At 39.3% G+C, this 21,578-nt stretch overlaps 1 protein-coding gene across 4 annotated transcripts in view; it reads right to left on the reverse strand.

The window, feature by feature from the left end:
- Positions 1 to 5,364: 5,364 nt before the first annotated feature.
- TUT7 (terminal uridylyl transferase 7) overlaps positions 5,365 to 21,578 on the reverse strand; it is a 38,393-nt gene continuing 22,179 nt past the window's right edge. For 3 of the 4 annotated variants that reach the window (XM_083355848.1, XM_083355847.1, XM_083355850.1), the window contains 19 exons: positions 21,229 to 21,360; positions 19,777 to 19,957; positions 17,528 to 18,618; positions 16,652 to 16,802; positions 15,731 to 15,817; positions 15,404 to 15,504; positions 14,343 to 14,400; positions 13,349 to 13,452; positions 12,787 to 12,876; positions 12,594 to 12,707; positions 12,414 to 12,491; positions 11,853 to 12,030; positions 10,442 to 10,489; positions 10,250 to 10,341; positions 9,399 to 9,514; positions 8,508 to 8,833; positions 7,731 to 7,804; positions 7,477 to 7,540; positions 5,365 to 6,354 (listed from right to left, as the gene is read on the reverse strand). In XM_083355848.1, coding sequence (XP_083211974.1) covers positions 6,287 to 6,354; positions 7,477 to 7,540; positions 7,731 to 7,804; positions 8,508 to 8,833; positions 9,399 to 9,514; positions 10,250 to 10,341; positions 10,442 to 10,489; positions 11,853 to 12,030; positions 12,414 to 12,491; positions 12,594 to 12,707; positions 12,787 to 12,876; positions 13,349 to 13,452; positions 14,343 to 14,400; positions 15,404 to 15,504; positions 15,731 to 15,817; positions 16,652 to 16,802; positions 17,528 to 18,618; positions 19,777 to 19,957; positions 21,229 to 21,360 — 3,153 coding nt within the window. In that variant the 3' untranslated portion in view covers positions 5,365 to 6,286. The remainder of the gene's footprint in view (positions 6,355 to 7,476; positions 7,541 to 7,730; positions 7,805 to 8,507; positions 8,834 to 9,398; positions 9,515 to 10,249; positions 10,342 to 10,441; positions 10,490 to 11,852; positions 12,031 to 12,413; positions 12,492 to 12,593; positions 12,708 to 12,786; positions 12,877 to 13,348; positions 13,453 to 14,342; positions 14,401 to 15,403; positions 15,505 to 15,730; positions 15,818 to 16,651; positions 16,803 to 17,527; positions 18,619 to 19,776; positions 19,958 to 21,228; positions 21,361 to 21,578) is intronic. The other variant, XM_083355849.1, reaches the window with a different exon arrangement.

Raw genomic sequence — 21,578 nt, forward strand, 5'->3', positions numbered from 1 at the left:
TTTAAGGAGGCCAGGTAACCCTGATTCCCCAGTTCACTACCCCCTTCAATAAAGAGCTGAACTCACACACTGGCTGGCGTCTCTTCCTTGCGTCGGACCCACTACACAATAGTGGCGATGAAGGTGGGATTGCTGCCGACCAAGAGCTGAAGTCACTGGGGGAAAACGCTCCGCGAGCTGAAGGGAAAGGCATTTCCCTTCCTTCTTCCCCACGACAGCCAGCTGACAGGACCTGCCGACAGGACCGCGCCGGTCACCGCATCCGCAACCAAGACCGCATACCGCACCGCGACTGAGGCCGAACCGTCCGCCATGGCAAGAGCCAGACAACCCCGCGAGTTTGACACCCGCCACCCCGAGACCTGGACCTGTTACCTGGCTCACATTGAACTGTACATGTGGTTCAACCAGATATCGGAGGACAGGGCGAAGGCGGCAGCACTGCTTTGCCTCGGGGGGGCAGCGCTGTTGGAGATCGCTGCGAACCTGTTTCCCCCGGAGGCCATCAACACCGTCGCGTACCGGGACCTCGTGGCCAGACTCAACGCCCATTTCAAGCCCCGGCACTCCAAGGTGGCCGCGAGGTCACAATTCGAAAAAAGGGACCAGCGCCCCGACAAGACCGGTGCCGATTTCCTCGCCGCCCTTCGAGAAGCCACTGTCGTCTGCAGGTTCTCGAACTTGGAGGAGCAGCTATGGGACCGGCTGATCTGCGGCCTACGAGACAGGCGGCTGCAAGAGCGCCTGTTCGAGAGAGAGGAGGTTTCGCTCCAGGAAGCTGAGGACGCCATCCTAGCCCACAAAGCGGCCTGCGGGGCCGTCCAAGCCTGCCAGGAAAACCGGCCCGGCAACCAGGTGACCAGCGTCCACTGGCAAGGTGCCACAGAGGAGGACGACCAGAGCATCGACCTCCCCCAGCAGAAGTTGACCCCCGACCAGCGAGCAAGATGCCCAGACAAGCCCAGACTTTCCAATAACGCCGCCAACCCTCAGAGGTGCGCAGGGTGTGGTGGGAACCACATGCGCAGCCTCTGTAAGTTCCGGGCCGCCACATGTCGGGCCTGCAAGAAAACAGGCCACATAGCCACGGTCTGCCGTAGCCGCCGCCCCCGCGAAGAGATCCACGAGCTGCAGCCGGAGGAACCGCCGTTCGAAGGTACTGGGGCCCCGACCAAAACGCGAATTGGATACGTTGAGAGCCGGCTGGCCATTAACCACACGGGTAGCCGCCGGCTGCTCAAACCCAAAATTAGATTAACAATCCGCTTGCAAGGCGTCCCTTGCAGCATGGAGCTTGACTCCGGATCAGCGGTCTCGATCTTTTCAGATGAGACCCTTAACTACATAACTAGCCGGAGCAAGCAGCGGATTAAATTACGCCCTACAAAATTAACCCTTACCGATTTTCAGAATTCTCCGGTCAGGATAAAGGGGGAGGCTACCGTTTTGGTTGGGTTCAAGGGTCGCGAAGGGCACCTGGAAGTTGTAGTGGTAGAGGCCCGCAGAGCCAGTCTGGTCGGGCTAGACTGGTTTGAGGCCCTGGGGATCACAGTCTCCAGGATCCATCGGATCCAGGGGGACTCCGTCGAGGCCATCTGCTGGGAGTTCGCAGACGTTTTCGATGGGTCGTTGGGCAAGTACACAGGGCCCCCCATATTGTTCAAGCTTAACTCGAATGTTTCCCCGTTAGGGTCCGGCCACGAGTCCCTTTCGCGCTCAAACACAAAATCGAGCGCGAGCTGGATAAGCTGGTGGCCCAGGGAATCCTAGAGCCCGTCGATGGGGGGGAGTGGGAAACCCCTATCATAACCCCCCTCAAATCCAACGGGGAAATAAGGATCTGCGCCGACTATAAGTGCTCAGTGAACCGCGCCCTGAACCCGCACGCTTACCCGGTCCCCACAGTCAGCCACGTTCTCACTTCCCTCCAAGGCAGCGCCATCTTTGCAAGGCTCGATCTTGCGCAGGCATACCAGCAACTCACGGTTACTAGGGCAACAGCTGATATTCAAACCATAGTAACACACAGGGGGGGCGTTCCGGGTGAACAGGCTGCAGTTTGGAGTCAGTGTTGCTCCTGGCAGCTTCCAGGAAGTAATGGAGAAGACCCTCAAGGGCATTCCAGGAGTCTGCCCTTATTTTGATGACATCCTGATTGCAGGAGCATCAGCAGAGGAACTGGCAGGTAGGCTCAGGGAGGTGCTGTCCAGAATGTGCACAGCTGGTCTCAAACTCAAAAGGGAGAAATGCAGCATAGGTGTTCCTTCCACAGAATTCCTGGGGTTTAGAGTAGATGCCAGGGGAATCCACCCCACAGAATCCAAGGTGAGGGTCATCAAACTAGCACCCACACCCAAGAACAAGGCAGAGCTTCAGGCATTCCTAAGTCTGTTGAATTTTTATCATACATTCCTCCCACACAAGGCAGCCATCACAGAACCACTCCACAGGCTATTAGACAAGCAGGCAGTATGGGTCTGGACTCCCACCCACGACCAGAGTTTCAGGGCCTTGAAAGCATTACTGTCGGATAAATCCACAGTAACCCATTTCATCGAGTCCAAGCCCATTTGTATCGCATGTGATGCATCCCCTTATGGAGTGGGCGTAGTTCTCAGCCACCTTGAGCCCAACGGGGCACAAATCTCCATAGCCTACTATTCCAGGACGCTGTCTGGAGCAGAAAGAAACTACGCCCAAATTGACAAGCCCTGGCAATCGTGGCAGGAATCAAGAAATTCCACGATTACTTATATGGCAGGGAGTTCACTGTCTACACGGACCACAAGCCACTCCTGGGCCTGTTCACAATGGGCAGGCAGACCCCGCAAATTCTGTCCCCCAGAATGCTCCGGTGGTCCATCTTCCTTGCAGCTTACAATTGCAAGCTGGTGCACAAGCCAGGGAAGGAGATGGGCCACGCAGACGGTCTAAGTAGGCTCCCCCTAGACACACACGACCCAGACCCAGCACCAGCCACACAGATCCTAGCCCTGCAGGAACTACCTGAGTGCCCAGTTCTTGCCAAGGACATTGCCAGCCACACAGCCACAGACAATATCATGGGCAGGGTGCACTCATGGGTTTGCACGGGGTGGCAGGACAAATCCCCGGGGCCGGAGTTCCAGGCTTACTTCACCAGATGCGACGAGATCTCCACACACAAGGGTTGCCTCCTCTGGGGCACTACGGAACAGGGTATTGGACTCCTTACACGAGGGACACCCGGGGGTGGTCAGGATGAAGACTTTGGCCAGAAGCTATCTCTGGTGGCCAGGGTTGGACAAGGACATTGAGGATCGGGTCAAGGCCTGTTACACGTGCCAGAGATCCAGGCCAGAAATGCCACACACCCCAGTGCATCGGTGGGAGGCCACACACACACCCTGGTCCCGCATCCACATTGACTATGCAGGGCCATTCCAGGGCCAACTGTTTTTGGTAGTGGTGGACAGTCACTCCAAGTGGTTAGAGGTAGTCCCTGTTCCCAACATGACCTTGGGGAGGACGATCCAGGTGCTCAGAACTCTCTTTGCCACACACGGCCTCCCCGAGGCCTGATAACGGGCCTCAGTTTACCGCTAATGATTTCCAGGCATTCTTGAAGGCGAACTGGATTAGGCACGCCACCTCCATGCCCTTCCATCCATCAACCAACGGGCAAGCCGAACGGATGGTAAGGACGACCAAAGACGCACTAAGGCGCATCATCAGTGGGGACTGGCATCACAGGCTGGCGAAATTCCTACTCGCCCAACACACGACACCATGCGTGGGTACCGGGAAGAGCCCAGCAGAACTGCGATGGGGACGGCGCCTCATCACCAAGCTGGACCGTTTACCCCCAGACCAGGCAGCTGCCAAGACCGTAAGGCCACCACCACCACCATCATTGCCCTCATCACCGGCACACAGGGTCCTCAACGTAGGGGACCTGGTCTGGGCAAGGAACTACGGGGCTGGACATCCATGGGTTCCGGGGACTGTGGTTGAGAAAACAGGACCTCTCTCTTACATCGTGGGGGTGGAGGGGGACAGATGTATAAGGCGACACATCGGCCAGCTCAGAGGAAGGGTCCCTGAGCGCATCACATACGCCCAAGAGGAGAACCACACCCCAGGAGAGGTCAACCCAGCCGGAGACTGCACAGAGCAGGAACCAGAGGAGGAGGGCCTATTGATCCCAGCTCCTTGCAACCCTGCACAGAGGCCTCAAGAACCCGCGGCCCGAGCCCAGGGCCAAACCACACCCAGACGGTCCACACGACCACACAGGACACCTGCCTATCTGTCGGACTATGTGTGCAAGTGATCCCCCCCCCCAGGGCATCATTGTGTTTGTTTTCTTTTATTAGGTCGACTCTCTGTATATAGTTGTAGTTAGTTACAAGTTGTTATTGTTATATGGTTCTTCTCTAAGAGGGGGAGGGTGTTATGTATGCAGGCACCTGCATAGCAACAGCCACCAGGGCGCGTTGGCCTAAACGGTTTCGGCGGGAAACCCAGTTTCGGCGGGAAACCTAGGACCAACCCCATTGGCTGTCTGCTTACCTGGCCAGGTATTTAAGGAGGCCAGGTAACCCTGATTCCCCAGTTCACTACTCCCTTCAATAAAGAGCTGAACTCACACACTGGCTGGCATCTCTTCCTTGCGTCGGACCCACTACACAATAGTGTCCGTTCTTGGACCTGGGATAAGTTACTTTTAAGATGATATGCAAAGCAGCACGTATTTTCCAGCCTCTTGTTTTTGATCATGCAATCATTATGATCAGGTCCCTGATGGTACTGTTTATTTGCTGCAGTGTTTCAATAAATCATTGTAGATATCCTGGGGTGTCTTTATCTCCCCTGGTAAGCGAAATCCAATTTTCCCTTTGGCTTATCCAACGGTATTTTCTTTTAGTTAAAGTCCTTGAGAAAATGGCATTTTATTGAAATCATCATTACACCCAAGTGATCATTTGAAAATGAATAAAAATAATTGATGTTTCTATCCTCTTTGCTTTTATGTGCATTTTAATCTTCTACATGCACCTGAGACTTATTTCAAATTCTGATGTGTCAAATTAGTTTATCTATGCAAAGTGTACTTACATGGATTTTTTTTAAAAGAACAGAAGCTCCTTTTCTTTTGAGAGTTCTTATTAGAACAGGATTTCAACAAAGCTGTATGCCAACTTTAATGTTATTTTATTCTGTATATTTAAAATTTGTATCATTTTTTTTAAAAAAACTCTTTGTTAGATAGCTTGAGTAAACTTCTGAATGAAAAATGGATGAAAAGTTTGTATGCACATATAAAATTCTGTACAGTAGTTAAATAACCCAATCGTGCAACACAAAAAATGTAGAAATTTAAAGTTTTCTTTTGACTGTTTTATTTCCAAGGTCATAAATAACAGTGTCTTATGTTTTTGCTGTATATTTTCTCCTGGAAAGGCTGTACTGCATCATCTGAAAAAAAATCTGACATAAAACTTTGATGGTGAGGATGATGATGATGGTGATGATGATGATATAAAAGTAAATCCTTGCCCAGCACACAATGTTTAGTTTTCAATAAAGCAGAGATGTGTTCCTTTGTTTTAATTCCCTTTGTTTCCTCAGAGGAATTTTTTCAAGTTGTGGACAATGGGAAATAATCATAGCAGCAGCAAACATTTGCTTCTCACTCTCTGTACAGAAAGGACAGCAGCATAGCAATCATAATAAAATAGAAGGGAAAAATTCACTCATTAGCACTGCTTTCCACAAAGATTTTTACATAAAAATTTACTTAATGTCCACGTTTTAGTTGTCCGCACTTTAAAATATTTGCAAATATGGCAGTAGCAGTCCAGAAATATTCCAAACACTTTTACACAAGGAATCAATGTTCAACATTAATAAATACCCTTTTTACTCTTCAAAAATAATATTTTGAAGGTGACATATTTGGCTTGCACATCATTTAAGTGCACTCAAACATTCACACTGAATGTAGAGTCTTAGAAGTGATTTGGGTGAAGGATTTCCCTGATCTACATGTTTTACCTAGTAAATACAAACATGATTTTCTATTAAAATGCTCAAATCTATTTAGAGCAAGGATTCATGGTATGAACAAACATTAAAATTCATTGCCTTTGTAACTTTAGCAATTTAATTAAAATAAAAGGTGTTTTCTCTAGATTTATGTCAAAGACAGTTTTTGCTGCTGTTTTGTGAACCCAACACCTATAAAAGAAACTCTTCTGAAGGGAATTGATGGTCTGTATTGCAACTGAAAGATTGCTTCAGTTTCTCAAGAATCTTGTTGGGGTCTCTTCTGTGAAGCTTTTCCCTGAGTCATGTATTTACTGGAAAGGCTGCCTATATATGGAGACAAAAAGATCAAAATGAAGACATCAAGAATAAAGTTATCAACTTTAAAAAAATTTTTTCCAAGGGTAAGCCAGTTCTTCATAACTCAGGACCAATGGAACATTGGTAAAACTTAAGTAAGCCTTACAAGAAGCAACCACAATTGCTGCATTCTGGATCAACTGATGGTCTACTCTAGATGATCTTTAAGGGCAGCTTAAAGTTCTGCTAAGGCTCCCCTGGCCACACCTACCACTTGCTCTTTGAGCAGGAGCTGTAAGTCCAGGAGAATTGTCAGGTTGCGTATCAAGTCTGAACGAGTTAATGCCACCTCATGTAGAACCAAAGGTGAAAATATTCCAGTTCTTGGATCTGGGGAATTTAAAAACCCTATAACCACTCAGTATTGGCAGGGTTGAGCTACAACCTGTTCTTCCCATCCAGACTCTGGGGGGAAAGTTTCAATAGTTTCACTTGGACAGCCAAGGACAAAGATGTATAATTGGGAAGCAACTACATACTGCAATGTGGTGCAGGCAATGTGATTGAGATGGTGGGCTGCAATTCTTATCACTCGTCGCCCGTAGTTATACTGGCTGGAACTGATAAGGAATTTCAACCCCATACATACATATACAGAGTATCTCTGCATTAAAGTAAAATAAAATGTATTGCTTTTAATGCAGATCAGCAAATCTTGAAAAGCATCTTGAAAAGCACTGCCTCTTTTCATTGGTATAAGAAAATGTCAATGACAACATCTGTATATTGACCACATGATGCACAATTCTGCTCAGACTATTGGGTTGGATCCTAAAAGCCATTCATGTAGGGGAAAAGGCAGAAATAGATTCTCTTGTTCCTTCCTCATGCTGCAGCCCCCATATTGCTCATCAAAAATTCTGAGAGCTGGAACAACCCCTCAACCTGACCCAAAGAACTGGGCAGAGGGATGCTGTTGAAAACACCAATCCCAATTTTTTAGCCATTCACCAAGGCAAGGAGCTTACATAAATGAATCATTGTGAGGAAAAAAAATCTGCGATTACTTTTTCATCTATTTTAATAACTACATTCTGTATCATTTCTTGGACAGTAAGGTTTGCATTAAAAAAAGCTTAATTTACAAACCTGACTGGGGACCCAAAAGTAGTTTCCCTTTCTGATTCTTTTTGTCTTCCTGTGGAGAAAGTCCCTTTAAAAATAGATAAGAAAAAGCATGAACAAACATTTGGAGGCAGCTAATATACAATATAACAGAAATATAACCCTGCAATATTTTAATAGGTATTCTTATATGAAATGATGTACTATGAATTTTGTCATGTACTAAAATAAAAGCTAATCTTATTTTTTTAAAAAAAAAACCCCGATACATTATTTACCTGATTTAATCGACCAGAGTGTTTAACAGCACTGGATAAAGGGGTCCCACATGGATTTTCTAAAATCAGAACACCTTCGAAAGATAAAATTATAGTTTGTTAAAAAGAAAAAGTTTGCATGTCAAATACTTTTGACCTCAGTCAAAAATCAGCTCCCAAGACCTGATTCATTGTTAAACCATGGTTTGTTACCTACATAATTGTCTGAATTTACACTGCCTTGTCTTTAATGATAGCTTATAACTCATAATAATCGCATTCATTTCTATTTTTATTATTTGCATTAACAATGTCATTATACTGATATAATTATGCAAATAATGTTATCTGGGTATAACAGCCATCCCCTCTATTTGAACAGTCCCTTAAACAAATGCAACACTTAAATTGTGTCTTTATAACATAAACATCATTTTTAAAACTATTTATTTCTTTTCTACTGGAAGTGTTTCAGTGTCAAGGGTTATATCCAGAACCTTTGTTTCATAAATGGAAATGAATTTCAATTACCGTACTTTCATTCCTTACATTAACTTATGTACAGCAAAGGGCAATTAATTTGCTGACTAGGCATTCCTTCCAGCTGATTTTCAGTGACTTCCCTTTTTGTCTGCAGCTCTCAATCCCAAACTCTCATGCTGACTGTTAATCTCTGCACTGTTCTAAATCCAAATCATAGCTTTAGAAAGATAAGATCATTGAGGTAATCAGTTTAATCCTGATGAATATAGAGTGAAACATCCATTAGTAGCACTGGACTAGACCTAAATTTCATACCTGTAGCTCCTTTGTGCTGTGGGCATTCTTTTTTTATGTGTCCTTCCCTTCCACAAATAAAACAACGTTTTTCTCTTAAATCTCTATCTTCTTGCCGCTTCCATTTCTCTCCCATTGGCTTGGGAGATTTCTCTTTTCCAATTTCCATTGTTCCTTTTCCTAGTTTATTTTTGTTGGACGCACATATTTGCATCTTTCCATCTTTTAACAACACTTCTCTTTCTGCAGTTTTAACTGGGGTTTGTGTTTCATCTTTATTTCTTTTTTCTTTATTTTCTGTGTATCTTTGGTTTTTAGGATCTTCACTATCATGCCGTCTTCGGAGTCTATAACAATATTGATTGAAACAATTTTTCTTTTATGAAATTCAGACCCGAGAAGTGTACTATAGCAAAATTACTTTAAAATGTGCTGGATTCCTTTCTCCTACTGCATTTCTTGTATTTAACAGTAAAACACATTCACTAGTCTTTTTTGCAACTGCAGTTCCCGCCATTAAATTTTTAATATATTATTTCTGCATTACTTGTATTTTCAAATGTCCAAACAAATTTACTTGGAAGATCCTCAATCGAAACTGAAGGCATTGATGAAAACAACTGTATACAATATGCAATACTCCATTAGGTCAATCTAATGCCATCTTTTCAGTAACAGTAGTATTTTCAAATTAGGAGGATTCATAGTTTCAGAATACTACATATGATTTAAACCAAGGGTTGCTGGCTGAGGAATTCTGGGAGTTGAAGTCCACAAATCATAAAAGGCCCAAGTTTGAAGACGCCTGTTTTAAACCATCTGTCTTCCACATGCAGCGTTAAAGTATGGAGGAAATATTTTTGAGTTTCTAATAATCAGATTATTTCTGCCCTTGAGGAAAAATGAACTTACTTTCTCCGGAATGGGCAGTCTTTCATGAAATGTCCAATTTTACCACAAATTCGGCAACATCTGTCATTTGGGGCCAATTCTCCTTCTGTAAGCACTTCTGGGTCAAAAAAATATTCCTAGCAAAGCATTAAACATAGTAAGATTTTAAGATCTGAAGACACTATCATTGTCCGTAAAGCACAATAAGTGAAACCAACTTCTTAAACCTGACTAATATTTATTAAATTGTTTATTTCAGTAAGGCCTCTATAAAACATCTAAAAACCTAGAAAATTACAACTTTAGTTCCAGTTCATATAGAGCTTTCCTTTTTTAAATGCAATCACACACACTGTTTATGCTTATCTGTATACATTATGAAGAAAAGATCTTATATTCAACTTATATCTTACACAACTAAATAAAAGTAGATCTCTGGTTTTTCTGTTACTCTAATTAATTTTACCTTGAAATAGCTAACTTCTGATTAAATGTTGCAGGGCAAATTGTATTAAATGAGATAAAACTGCAATATTTGGTTACAGATCCACTATTTGTGACATGGAAATATTTAGACATATGATTCTGATAAGAGCTTTCAATATATTTGTAAAAATATGTTAAGTTTCTAAAGTACCTAAAAATATATTGTATATAGATTGCAGTTCTATTACCAAAAATGTTATCATAGATCTCTTCAATAATTTCATTTATAAACTATATCATAATGGTCACACTTTTAAGTAACCATCCATTAATTTAAAATATGTATTTATTTTCTTCCATCAATAAAAAGTATATAAACTGACTGAGAAAAAGCATCATTAACAAAGTACTTGAAAGACAAATGGATCATGAATTTCCTAACATACCATTTTTGAAGAATATTCTTTTGGAAATCCTCTTATTGGAGTGCCAAATACCCTCCTGCCATTTATAAAAGCCTTCATTATAAAATTGGTCACTAAAATAATTGAAAGAAAAATAATTAACTGTATAATAAAAATAATCAATATTTACTTAGATGCAAGTATACGTACGATAACTCTGACAAAGTGTCTTACTTTTTCTTGATAATCCAGCTCCAAGATTATGATTCAGATCGAAAGGATCTGCAAAACAAGCATTAGATGTTAGCAAAATCCATAGAAAAACATTAAACCAGCCTTATCAACTGAATGGGTATTTCAGAACAACTTTGTATCTCTTTGACACCTCTACATAGAATTCACATATTGTATTAAATATTAATTTATTTAGCAAGCTATAATTATCTGATTCCCATGTTATAAACAATGGCTGATAGGCCATCGTATGGCACAGTGTGATTGATGCACTCAGTCCTAAAAATGGAGAGTGATATCTTAAGTTCTAGATGACATATATGTAAAAATTTAACATGAGTGAAGTGTTGACGATTATAATATTCAGTCATTTTTTATCATTCCAAACTTCGTTAGAACTAGAATTCAATATAGTCAGAGAATAAAGAGAAAATTCCAGTGGAGAAGGAGAAAGCAGTGAAATGTACTTTAGGATCTGCCCTCAGAAACCCAAAATAGATTAGGCTGGATGGAAAGAAGAGTGCTGTGCAAGATAAAGCTACAAAAAAGTATGACAGGATCAACATCAGATCCCTGTGATTTAATCTGTAAAATTCAAAGAAACTAAATGATTTCAAGAGTTCTACACAAAGTTATGTACATTATGAGACACAGAAAGAATGAGAGAGACCATAAGGGAAGTTCAGGGTATCCTACAAAACCATTCTGTACTACAAAACAACTCTGGTATGTGCTGTAAAGGTAAAGGTTCCCCCGCACATACGTGCTAGTCGTTTCTGACTCTAGGGGCCGGTGCTCATCTCCGTTTCAAAGCCGAAGAGCCAGCACTTGTCCAAGGACATTTCCGTGGTCATGTGGCCAGCATGACTAGACGCCAAAGGCACATGGAACGCTGTTACCTTCCCACCGTAGTGGTCCCTATTTTTCTACTTGCATTTTTACGTGCTTTCAAACTGCTAGGTTGGCAGAAGCTGGGATGAGTAACAGGCGCTCACTCTGCTACGCGGCACTTGGGATTCGACCCGCCAAACTGCCGACCTTCTGATCGACAAGCTCAGCGTCCTAACCCACTGAGCCACCGCATCCCTGATATGTGCTGTATACCCATCTTAATTTTGTTAGAGACCATTTCTTCTCTGCGCCCTTTGTTTAATGTAACATGCAGAGCAATGACAATGGATCCAGCAGCTCTTTTGTAGACTGTCAGCAGTGACCTGAATAAAGGACATCAAGAAGAGTGCCTTGCAGAAAAATGCTAAGTGGATGTCCTTCTTCAATGCGGAATAGTGATATCATTCATTCCAGTGTCAGACACTGTTATGCATATAGAAGTTAGTCATCCAATAAAGCCCTTGCAATAAAAAAATCTGTATGTTAAAATGTCAATAAAATGTTCACGAAGTAGAGATACCTTCAATGACTATGTATTTCGAAGTCCACTGTTTCTTGAATGTTGTAAGCAAACTTTTCCTTCGGATGCAGATAACATGCTCTTTAAAATCAAATTCTTCAGTATAAAAACGTAGAAGTCCTAGCCATAATTCACCAATGGATTCTTTATTTTTACCAAAATCTGACCAAACCTCTGACTGAAAAGAGAGGGGGAAAAACACTTTTTTGCTCATTTTTTTAGGTGGTTAAATTTTAAAATGGAAATGTAATTTAATTATTATGCATAGACACGCATCTTAACCTGTGCACAAAAGAATCATTTTCTTCTATTTTTTGACTACTCTAGGATGAAAGGTGAAGCCCCATAAAAGCACAAGGAACATGGCTGATTTCATTGAATGTAAAATCTGCTAATCTGAAATAATCTGTTTATTAACTAATTTCATTTAGCTGTACAGAAGCTGATCACTGGGTTTAATAATATAGGCTGCGACTGTTCTCTTTTTTATTCAGCAAATCTTAGGAACGTAAAATTTAAGAATACATACAATGTTTTCCCCTGAATCAGTCAGATTCTCACCAGTTCATTTATTCTGTCAAAAAAATAAACATTCCAGTCATCAACTAGAATTTCAGGTTTCTTTGGCTCTTTGTAGATCTAAACAAAGAAGTATTGAATATTAGGTTAGCATTAAACTGGTAGCCTTTGAATTCTTTTAATTTCAAATGGAAGTGTACAAACAATAATTATATACTGCACCTCTTGAAGAACTGGAATAACAGGTGGACTTCTCTGCTGAAGAAAATAGAGCACCATTAGAGTATATGCATAGGAAGATAAGCTGCCTCTGGATGCATCACCAATGCCACACATCTGGAGTGAGAGAGAAAAATTACCTTCAAGACTTGGTTGTTCTAGAACTTCCCCCCATAAGATCTGGAGTTTGCTTTACCTTTGTAAATACTTTCATTGTGTAACAAAGATATTTTACTCTGGGATCAATTGTGGCATAACAAGACAAGAGCTTTGTGTTATGCAGAGCCTGCAAAAAACAAAGACTAAGCGTAAGCCCTTTTTCTTTTACAGAAGGATTTGAAAAGGTAAAATGAGAAATTCAGGCATGGAAAGTTGTTCGGAGGTTTATCACCTTTTAGACTGATATACGGTAGAAAAGTTTCATTTTTAAAATATGCCATTAAAATGAGTCATTTCAGGAAATCATACGCTTCTTTGGGACTGACGTATTTTTACATTAAGCTATTTTCACAGACTATTCTGAGGCAAAATATTGTAAAGACAAGGCTGATATATTTATCTTCCAACTTTTCAATTTTAGATAACCTGCCCATATCATTGCTTGCTATTTTGTTTTTGGTCCATATGATGATGACACACTCAAATATAAATTGAAAAAAAATATTTTATCTAGGAGCCATGGACCATTCCTATTTATAAAAACTTCCTAATGGTTATTTGAAGAAATATTTACATTTCAAATTGGTAAATGCTCTTACCAATGTGTTATACAGACTGATGTCTACTTCAAGGCCACTTCGGACATGAAAAAACTTGACAATCGGCACCTTAGCAGTTGTTATGGGTAAGATATTTCTTAAACCTATGCAAGTACAAAAAATACTTACTTCAAGTGAACTTAGTGACAATACTAGTCTTACAATCCAGCATACTAAATAAAAAATGAAGCTTAAGCTACAAAGACATACACACTTATTTAAGGGCAAGTCTCAGTTAATTCAACAGTCCTTATTTTAGTCCAAAGCTTTTGGAAAATTATCAAAACGCTTCACTATAAAAATCACTAAAGAACAGTTGGGGCAGTTATTCCAGGCTTTTTCTGTATTTCATAATAACAGAAATGAATTTGGTGCACTCAGTTATAGGAAAAGACGGTGTCAGCATATGTAAACAGAATGAGACCCAGAAATCTGACAAAAGACAGAACTGCATAAAAGATGTTGATATGAAAAAGAATTATATAGGACAAGAAGTTTTAATGAATCATGTTTTACTAGAAAGATAATGAAAATTCTACAATGAAACATACATTTTCTAATACTATTAGCATATAATTAAACAAGCAATATATTAGCTATAACAACATTGGCAAAACTTTGTTTAAATTTTAGGAAATAATCTGAATAAAGAAGCAGATATTTCTGAAAGACACAAATACTATAACCTCTCAATGCTGGCTTTTGAAAGATAAGTACAATATGAAATCCATAAAGTTTTAACTTTTTTCCAAATGAGATTGTCAAAATATTACATAAATAAGTGCATCAGAAACCAGTTGAATGCATTTTGATTTCTGAATAATGAAAAAGTGAGCAGCTTGGGACACAGCTGTTGGCTAGCATTTTTGCTATTTTAAAAATAATAAAGCCAAATGTTTATGTAAACAAAGTAACAATATATCAAATATGAGGATCTGATTCTACATTTCATGAGGCAACCCAGCTTTTTAATTTTGAAGAATTGGATGTTTACCTGAATGTTTCTTCAGCATTCTTGCAAGTTCTTCAATAATTCTTATACAATCAAGTCCCTATGATAGAAAAAAATGTTAGTATAATGACAGAATTTATATCCAAGAAAACAAAATTATCCACTTAATAGGTCTCTCTTTGCAGCACACACAGTTTTAACTTCAGTACTTGACACTATTTTGAAGCATGTCTTTGTAATGTTAGGTATTGGCTTCTATACTGTTTCTAATCCGTTTTTTATTTTTAAATTGCAAACATGTGTTAACTCACAGAAACGTTCATGTCAGAAAATGGAAGCATCTTGCAGTCCTGACCGAAATGTTGCAAATATTTAAATTGTCAAGGACTTGTTAAACTTAGTAAGGAGAGGAAAAAGCATGCATTTCTTTTCTTCTGTTGCAAGAGATGTAAAAGTCGAAATAGTGCCAATAGTGCCAATAGATGTATTGTCGAAATATTATTTGACGAGAGCTTCAGAACACCCTGCTGTATAAACAGTTGAATACAGATATTTCTCTTCTCAAACAGCAGCCCCCTTTTCCCCCAAAATCAGCTTAATTTATACATTTATTTCTGAGTGCAAATTCCTGCAATGAAGCTTATCTTCCCACTGATGTCTCACATCTGATTTAACTGCCAAAGACAATACAAGCCATCAAAACAATAGCAAAGAATCCATATGATTTGAATGATCGTATTTTCCTAACATTTCTTAAGCAGTGCACTGGTATCTTACAGCAGTGTTATGCCATACACAAATATCTACTCTGAATGAAAACCCATTTTTTTTGAACTGGTATGAATGGAAAAAAGTAAAACTGGTTTATTAGCCTCAATTTTCATACAATACATCACTATAGGTTTCAAAAAACAGAGAATAAGAACCCTGCTGAGACTATTTTAGTAATTGTAGTTTGGTGCCCAGTCTATATTCAAAACTATAATGAAGGGTAACCAAACACATCTGTGCGCACACATATGGGACATTAGCAGCTTAGAAAACAAAAAAGACACATACAACATATATTTATGTTCATCAAATTGTCCATATCGACAAGTTACCTCAGAAGTTTCCAGACCATCAATTGTCATACAAATATCAAGATCGCTTTGCTTGAAGCCAAATCCATTCTTTGAAGACCCAAACAAGTTTAATTTTGTGCCTGTAAAGGAGGATATACATCTATGACTAATTTACAAAAAAAATTAGCAGTGTTAGCAATACATGCTTTAACATCAGGTTATTTAAAAATATAAGAAAACTGAGTTCACCATACAATATTTTTCTGTCAAGTAAGACATTTTGTTTGAATTAGATTTAGATGAAAATAATAAAAATCACTTTAAATCTTTGAAATTTAAAATTAAGAAACTAACTACAGGAAGCACCTGGAAATTCTTGTCGGATGAAACTTTCAAGATTTTGCCTTATATATTCCCGGGCCTGATCTTCTATAATATTTGGAGCAAAATCTTCTGTTGAAAACAGAACATCATTTACATTAATTGAAAAAAGGAATTATGACAGCAAGTAAGAGGCACACAAAACAAGCTGTTTTTTTAATGTTTTGAAATAGTTTTACAAATAAAAAATGTTAAAAGTAAATCAGTTATAGACATTATAGGAGTAGATATCTAGCAACACAGATCCAGGTACAACCTGTACAGCAGAGCAAAATGTGGTAGGAAAACTTAAATAAAAAAGGGAAAATCACGTAACTGGTAGCAAAGAATAGGTCAACATCTTTCTTTTCTGATCATAAAGTTCAAGGTGCTAACAATGACATACAAAGCCCTACATGGCATGGGTCCGGACTACCTACGGGAGCACCTTCTGCCAATGTCAACACCCCACCGCCCTGTGCGCTCCCACAGAGAGGGCCTCCTCAGGGTGCCACCGCTCAAGGAATGTTGGCTGGTGGCCCCCAGGGGGAGGGCATTCTCAGTGGGTGCGCCAGCCCTCTGGAACTGCTTACCAACTGAAATCCGGATGGCCCCCGACCTCCGCACCTTCCGGCGCGACTTAAAGACTTACCTGTTCCAGCAGTCCGGCCTGGCCTGATAGCTCTAATTGGGGTCCCAGTTTGTTTTGATTATTGTTTTTCAGTACTGTTTCATTATGTTTACCTACCTTACTCTGTACACCGCCCCGAGTCCCTTGGGAGAAGGGCGGTTTATAAAAACAAACAAACAAACAAACAAATAAATAAATAAATCCCTATATTCCAAGTAGAATATAACTGCAGGAAACTATTAATACTTTTTTCTGTAAAATTAACAAATAATTAAAATATAGTTCTTCCCACTTACTATAACACTGGATGCACACTTGATCCAGAATACTGGAAAACTTGGATGTTAATGGTGGCAAAGGATCCAGTTCAATTTTTTTAAAGTCTTCTGGACAGTCTCTCTTTAGATGACCTTCTCGCTTACATAAACTGCATACAACTGTAGGAATCTAGCTCAAAAGAAAAGATTTATCTAAAAATGTCTCTTCTTTCAACTTTATAACACCAGCTAGCTCCCAAAATTAAAGAGCAACCATTGCTCAGTCTTGAATATATATTGATGATGGATGAAATCCAATGTATTTCCAGTGACTTTAGTAGACATGAGGACATAATTCTCCCATTATCCATCACCCACATGTTTTTCAATTTTCTAACCTTCCAGAGCAAATATTTAATATCTTCATATCTCAATTTGATCTGATACTATTATGAAACAGCCAAAATGGGCTGTAATATACTGCGATTGGGACAAGAATATTCTTTATTCCCATATGAGCAATGTTTCTAGGCTGCTTAGGAAACTAGTGACAGAGTATATTATGAATAGTGTATGCATCACACTGCACTACTGTAATCAAAGATGAAATATAAGTTTACATTGTAAATGCTTAAACTTGAAGTTTGCTATGATTTCTACCTACTTTAACAGACAGAGGCTCACAGCTAATTTGTTTGTGAACACAAACTATCAGGAATTAATATTTCAGGATTGAGCTGGGTGCAGCCATGGATGGAAATGGCTTTAAAACACATTTGAATCCAGATTCTTGTATGTAGAATTTATAGGTCAAATTTTACTAGTGTGGGTGTTAAGCCCTACTTCTACAGTTAAGTCTGTTCTGGAATGAAGCATTATACGATTAGTAATACTTTGATATATAGGTGCTATTACCTTGCCTTTTGTGAAAGTAGTTTTATTAAATTCATAGAAGAGTTCAGACCCGTTACTCTGGTCTACTGGTTTGTTACTTTCAGTAAGTACTTCTTTTTCAGGATCATCTTCTTTGTTCAAATCTACACTTGAACATTCATCTACTCTCTTCTTTAGCTCAATGTCCCCATGAGCAATAAGCAATTCTTCCTCTTCTGAAAGAGGTTCCTCAACACCAGATCCAGTGTATGTATTGTCCAGCTCATCTTCAGTATTGATTATGTTCTCAAGTTGCTCCTGGTTTTTAATACTATGCTCTTCATCTTCTTCCTCCTCTTCCTCCTCTTCTACTTCTGAGTTATCCATTTCAGATACTTGTTCCCGAGATGGTGGTTCCAGTTTGAACAGGGAATCATCCAGTTCATCAGTACCTTCTGTGCTCTCTTCATCAATGTCAAGTTTATCATTTGGAATACCACTCTCTTCTAAACTAAACTCATCAAGGGCAGCTACCACATTTTCCAAATCAGAAATGCTGTCTGTTTCAACATCATGCTTGCTAATTGGAATAGCAAGATCTCCACTTTCACTGTCTTGGTTACTATCCAAATGTTCCTGCTCATGTCCCTCTTCACCTTCCTCCTCTTCATTTCCACTCTCAGTCTCCTCACAGCTTGGTTTACATTCCTCATTGTCACCCGAAATGAATTCTTCAATAATGCAATCTGAGTCCTCATAAGACATTCCTATATGTTCACCATCTGCCAACTGTTCTTCCACAAAGTTTTCATCAATAAGTAACTGAGAAGGCTCACACATATGTTCTTGAGGAAAATATGAACTTTTCTTAGTAGAAGTTATATAGTTGTCTATTACAGTATTCTCCATTTCATTATGGACATTTTTTATATCAGGGATTGTTTGCTTAAAGACATTCTTCTCAGGTTCTAGAAGTATTGAACCCTCTAGAGATTGTATTTGGTTCCTTTTTGCATTCTTTTTATGAGGCAAGGCAAAATACTTGTAAGTTGACCGTAAACAATGAAGTATATACTCATATACTAACTGACTATTAAGAGTTCTTGCTACATTCCTCTTTACGGAGTAAGGATCTGAGGAGGAGAAAAAAAGGTAAAAAGTGTTACAAATGGTAAAATGTTATGCTCATGTTTTCATTTTTTAACGAAAATTAACCGAACAAGAATAGGCACTAATTCACATCAAGACTTTTAATCAATTCATTAGGCTGAGAAACCTACAGAAATACAGGTAGTATTTGATTGGTTACTTAGTGACTGTTCAAAGTGACCTATCTGGGAGTACTTATGAGCTGGATTCAATGATCAGGAATCACAGGCCTCCTCCAGTCAAGTGACTACATTTCAGGCACTATGCAATCGGGCTGCATTTACAGCTATTTGTACTGTCTCACAGTCATATGACTTCGTTTTATGTCAGTTGCTGAAAACAGGCACTTACTTCCAGTTTTCAAGAAAACCATGCCCCTGGCAAACCACTGGTTCACTTAACAACCATGGTGTTATGTAATGACTGTGGATTAGCTTAATGATCATGATTATTTGCTTAATAACTGCTGCAAAAAAGATAATAAAATCAGGCAGGTCACATGATTGACCCATTGTACAACTGTCACAAGTTATGACTGTGATGGGGAGACTACCTTACAGTTATGACATGAGATTAACCTGTGTATCACCCAAACCACATGACTAAGAAATGCACATTTAAGGCTTGCAACATGCATACCCTGAACATGAGAACCAATTTAACCATTGTCCCATAGGGTACAAGTCTGAATTTTCACATTTTATTTTAGTGAGCCCCACTAAGTCAAAAAAGAAACCTGCCTTCAAAATCTTCTCCAGTTGAGATTCTGCACTGTATATTTTGAGAATTTTAGGGAACTGCATCCTCCTGTTTCATCAGTAAAAATATCTGCTGACCAGAGTTAGCATTCTAAAGGTTCTATCCTTTAATTCAGCGGCCCCCAATCTTTTGGGTACCAGGGACCAGATCTGTGGAGAGTGTTTTTTCCACAGACTGGAGGGGGCAGGGTTTCATGTGTTGCCTGCATCCCGCGGATGGTGGTTTGCTTATTTGTGCGACCCGGTTTCTGATATGCTGTGGCCCGGTGTAGGTCCATGGACCGGGGATTGGGGACCCCTGCTTTAATTCTTAATATATAGTGATACAAGTTTCTGCTATAATGAACATAACTAAACACTGGCAAGCCAATCTATTTAATATACCTTCCACGGCAATTCGTTTTTTAGGCCAATCCTTGGATTCACGAGATACTTCTTCTTTGAGCCGTATGCTTATCACCAAGTCAGATAGATTAAACTCCAAGGCATAAAAACGAAGCAGTTCAACCCACAGCTGTCCCATTGGAACTGAACACTTTTGATCTGAATCAAATACTAAAGGAACCTGTCAATTAAAGCAAAAACTGAGTCACTGTGTTCATCTAGAAGCCATACTTGGAAGCTGAAAAGTATGACTATACTATTGTTAATAATCCTTTTAAAGAACAAGTTCAAGGTAATGAAGAAAACATCTAATGAATCAATAAAAAGGGAAATAGATAATTATTAAATAAAAGTTCCAAGAATTATTGAGTGGTGCAATGAGATTTATTGTTAAATAACGTGATGATAATTTTTATTCTGCCATTATTTATATACTCTCTCTCTGATCAGACTACATTTCTTTCAAATACTTGAGCTCTGATAAAAGCTCTGTTGTGAAACTAGATTGTTATGGTTAAAATATATGATTCTGTCAGAGCAGGGGTTTGCCCTTGGAAAAAATATATAGAATTTATTTTTAAACATTTCACTTGTACTTTTGATGGACATAGTATATATATACCCCAAGTGTACTAAAAAAATAGTACAATGGGGCAACAATTTATTCTACATCTATAGGCAGATGGAAAGAGAGAGGCAAATATGATTCCAAAGTCTTTTCTCCTCCTCCCGAGGATCCTTATCATCAACTTCTATAAGGAAAGAATTCTAGAACAGAAATAAGGCAGGCTGACAAATACTCTCCTAAAGCCTACTCCAGCTGACTGCCCCATCAGATATCATTACTGGTCATCATTTGTCCTATAGGAAATATGCTAAAAATGGGACTTTCAACAATTATTGATATGATTCTATTCTGCTTTTCAAGATAACTATGATTTAGTTTACAATAAAAATTATTCAAGTATCTAATCAAAATTAAGGTAAAAAATATGGTAGTCATATTATTAAGTTCAATGGTGTACTTCTATAACTATAACTTGGTAGATTCTAGCTTCTGTATTTTTATGTACTCAGCTCTGATAGCAGAAAACTATTATACAACATACTAACTATATCAATTACTTTATTTTTTAAATAAATATTACACTTGTTAAATACAATATTTGTTTCTCATTTTAATTTATAGATCCCATGATTTTTCAATTCTCTGGTCCTGAATACAGAAATTTCATAGCGTACTGGTCATTAAGGTTTGTTTAATTAACTGGAATGTTCTACAATAAGGCTTCCTTTTAAAATAATACCCACATTTACTTGATGGCAGTGTTTTAATAATGAGAACTGCAATCTGTTTATTGAAGCCTACTTCATTAAAAATTAGCAACGCAAGCTTTTTAAAAAAATGTAGATTTAAAACATTATAGCCCTATAATTATTTTGTTAACATACCTTTCCCCTTTTAGGAAAAGATTCCTTTGAAGAAGTGGGATCAGTACCAGGGCTGTATTCCCAGACCACAGTATTATTTTCAACTTCTTTAAGAATAAAATTCACTAATTTGTTCAATGAAAATCCTCCAATCTAATGTAAGAAAAAAAAATGATCATTAGAAATAATTACTTCAGAAAAATATCAACATTAAGGACAGAAACTTAGAAAAGATTTCACTCCTGCTCTAAGATACTACTTTGGCAAATTCTGTTTTTTTCCTAGTCTTTTTAAAAAAATCTCAATGTGATGTTTTGGATGAGGTAGTACCAGAGGGTTATATAACGTAAGGATAGTATTGTTTCTAATTC

This window comes from Vipera ursinii (genome assembly GCF_947247035.1).
Source record: "Vipera ursinii genome assembly, chromosome: 2".
Classification (NCBI taxonomy): Eukaryota; Metazoa; Chordata; class Lepidosauria; order Squamata; family Viperidae; genus Vipera; species Vipera ursinii.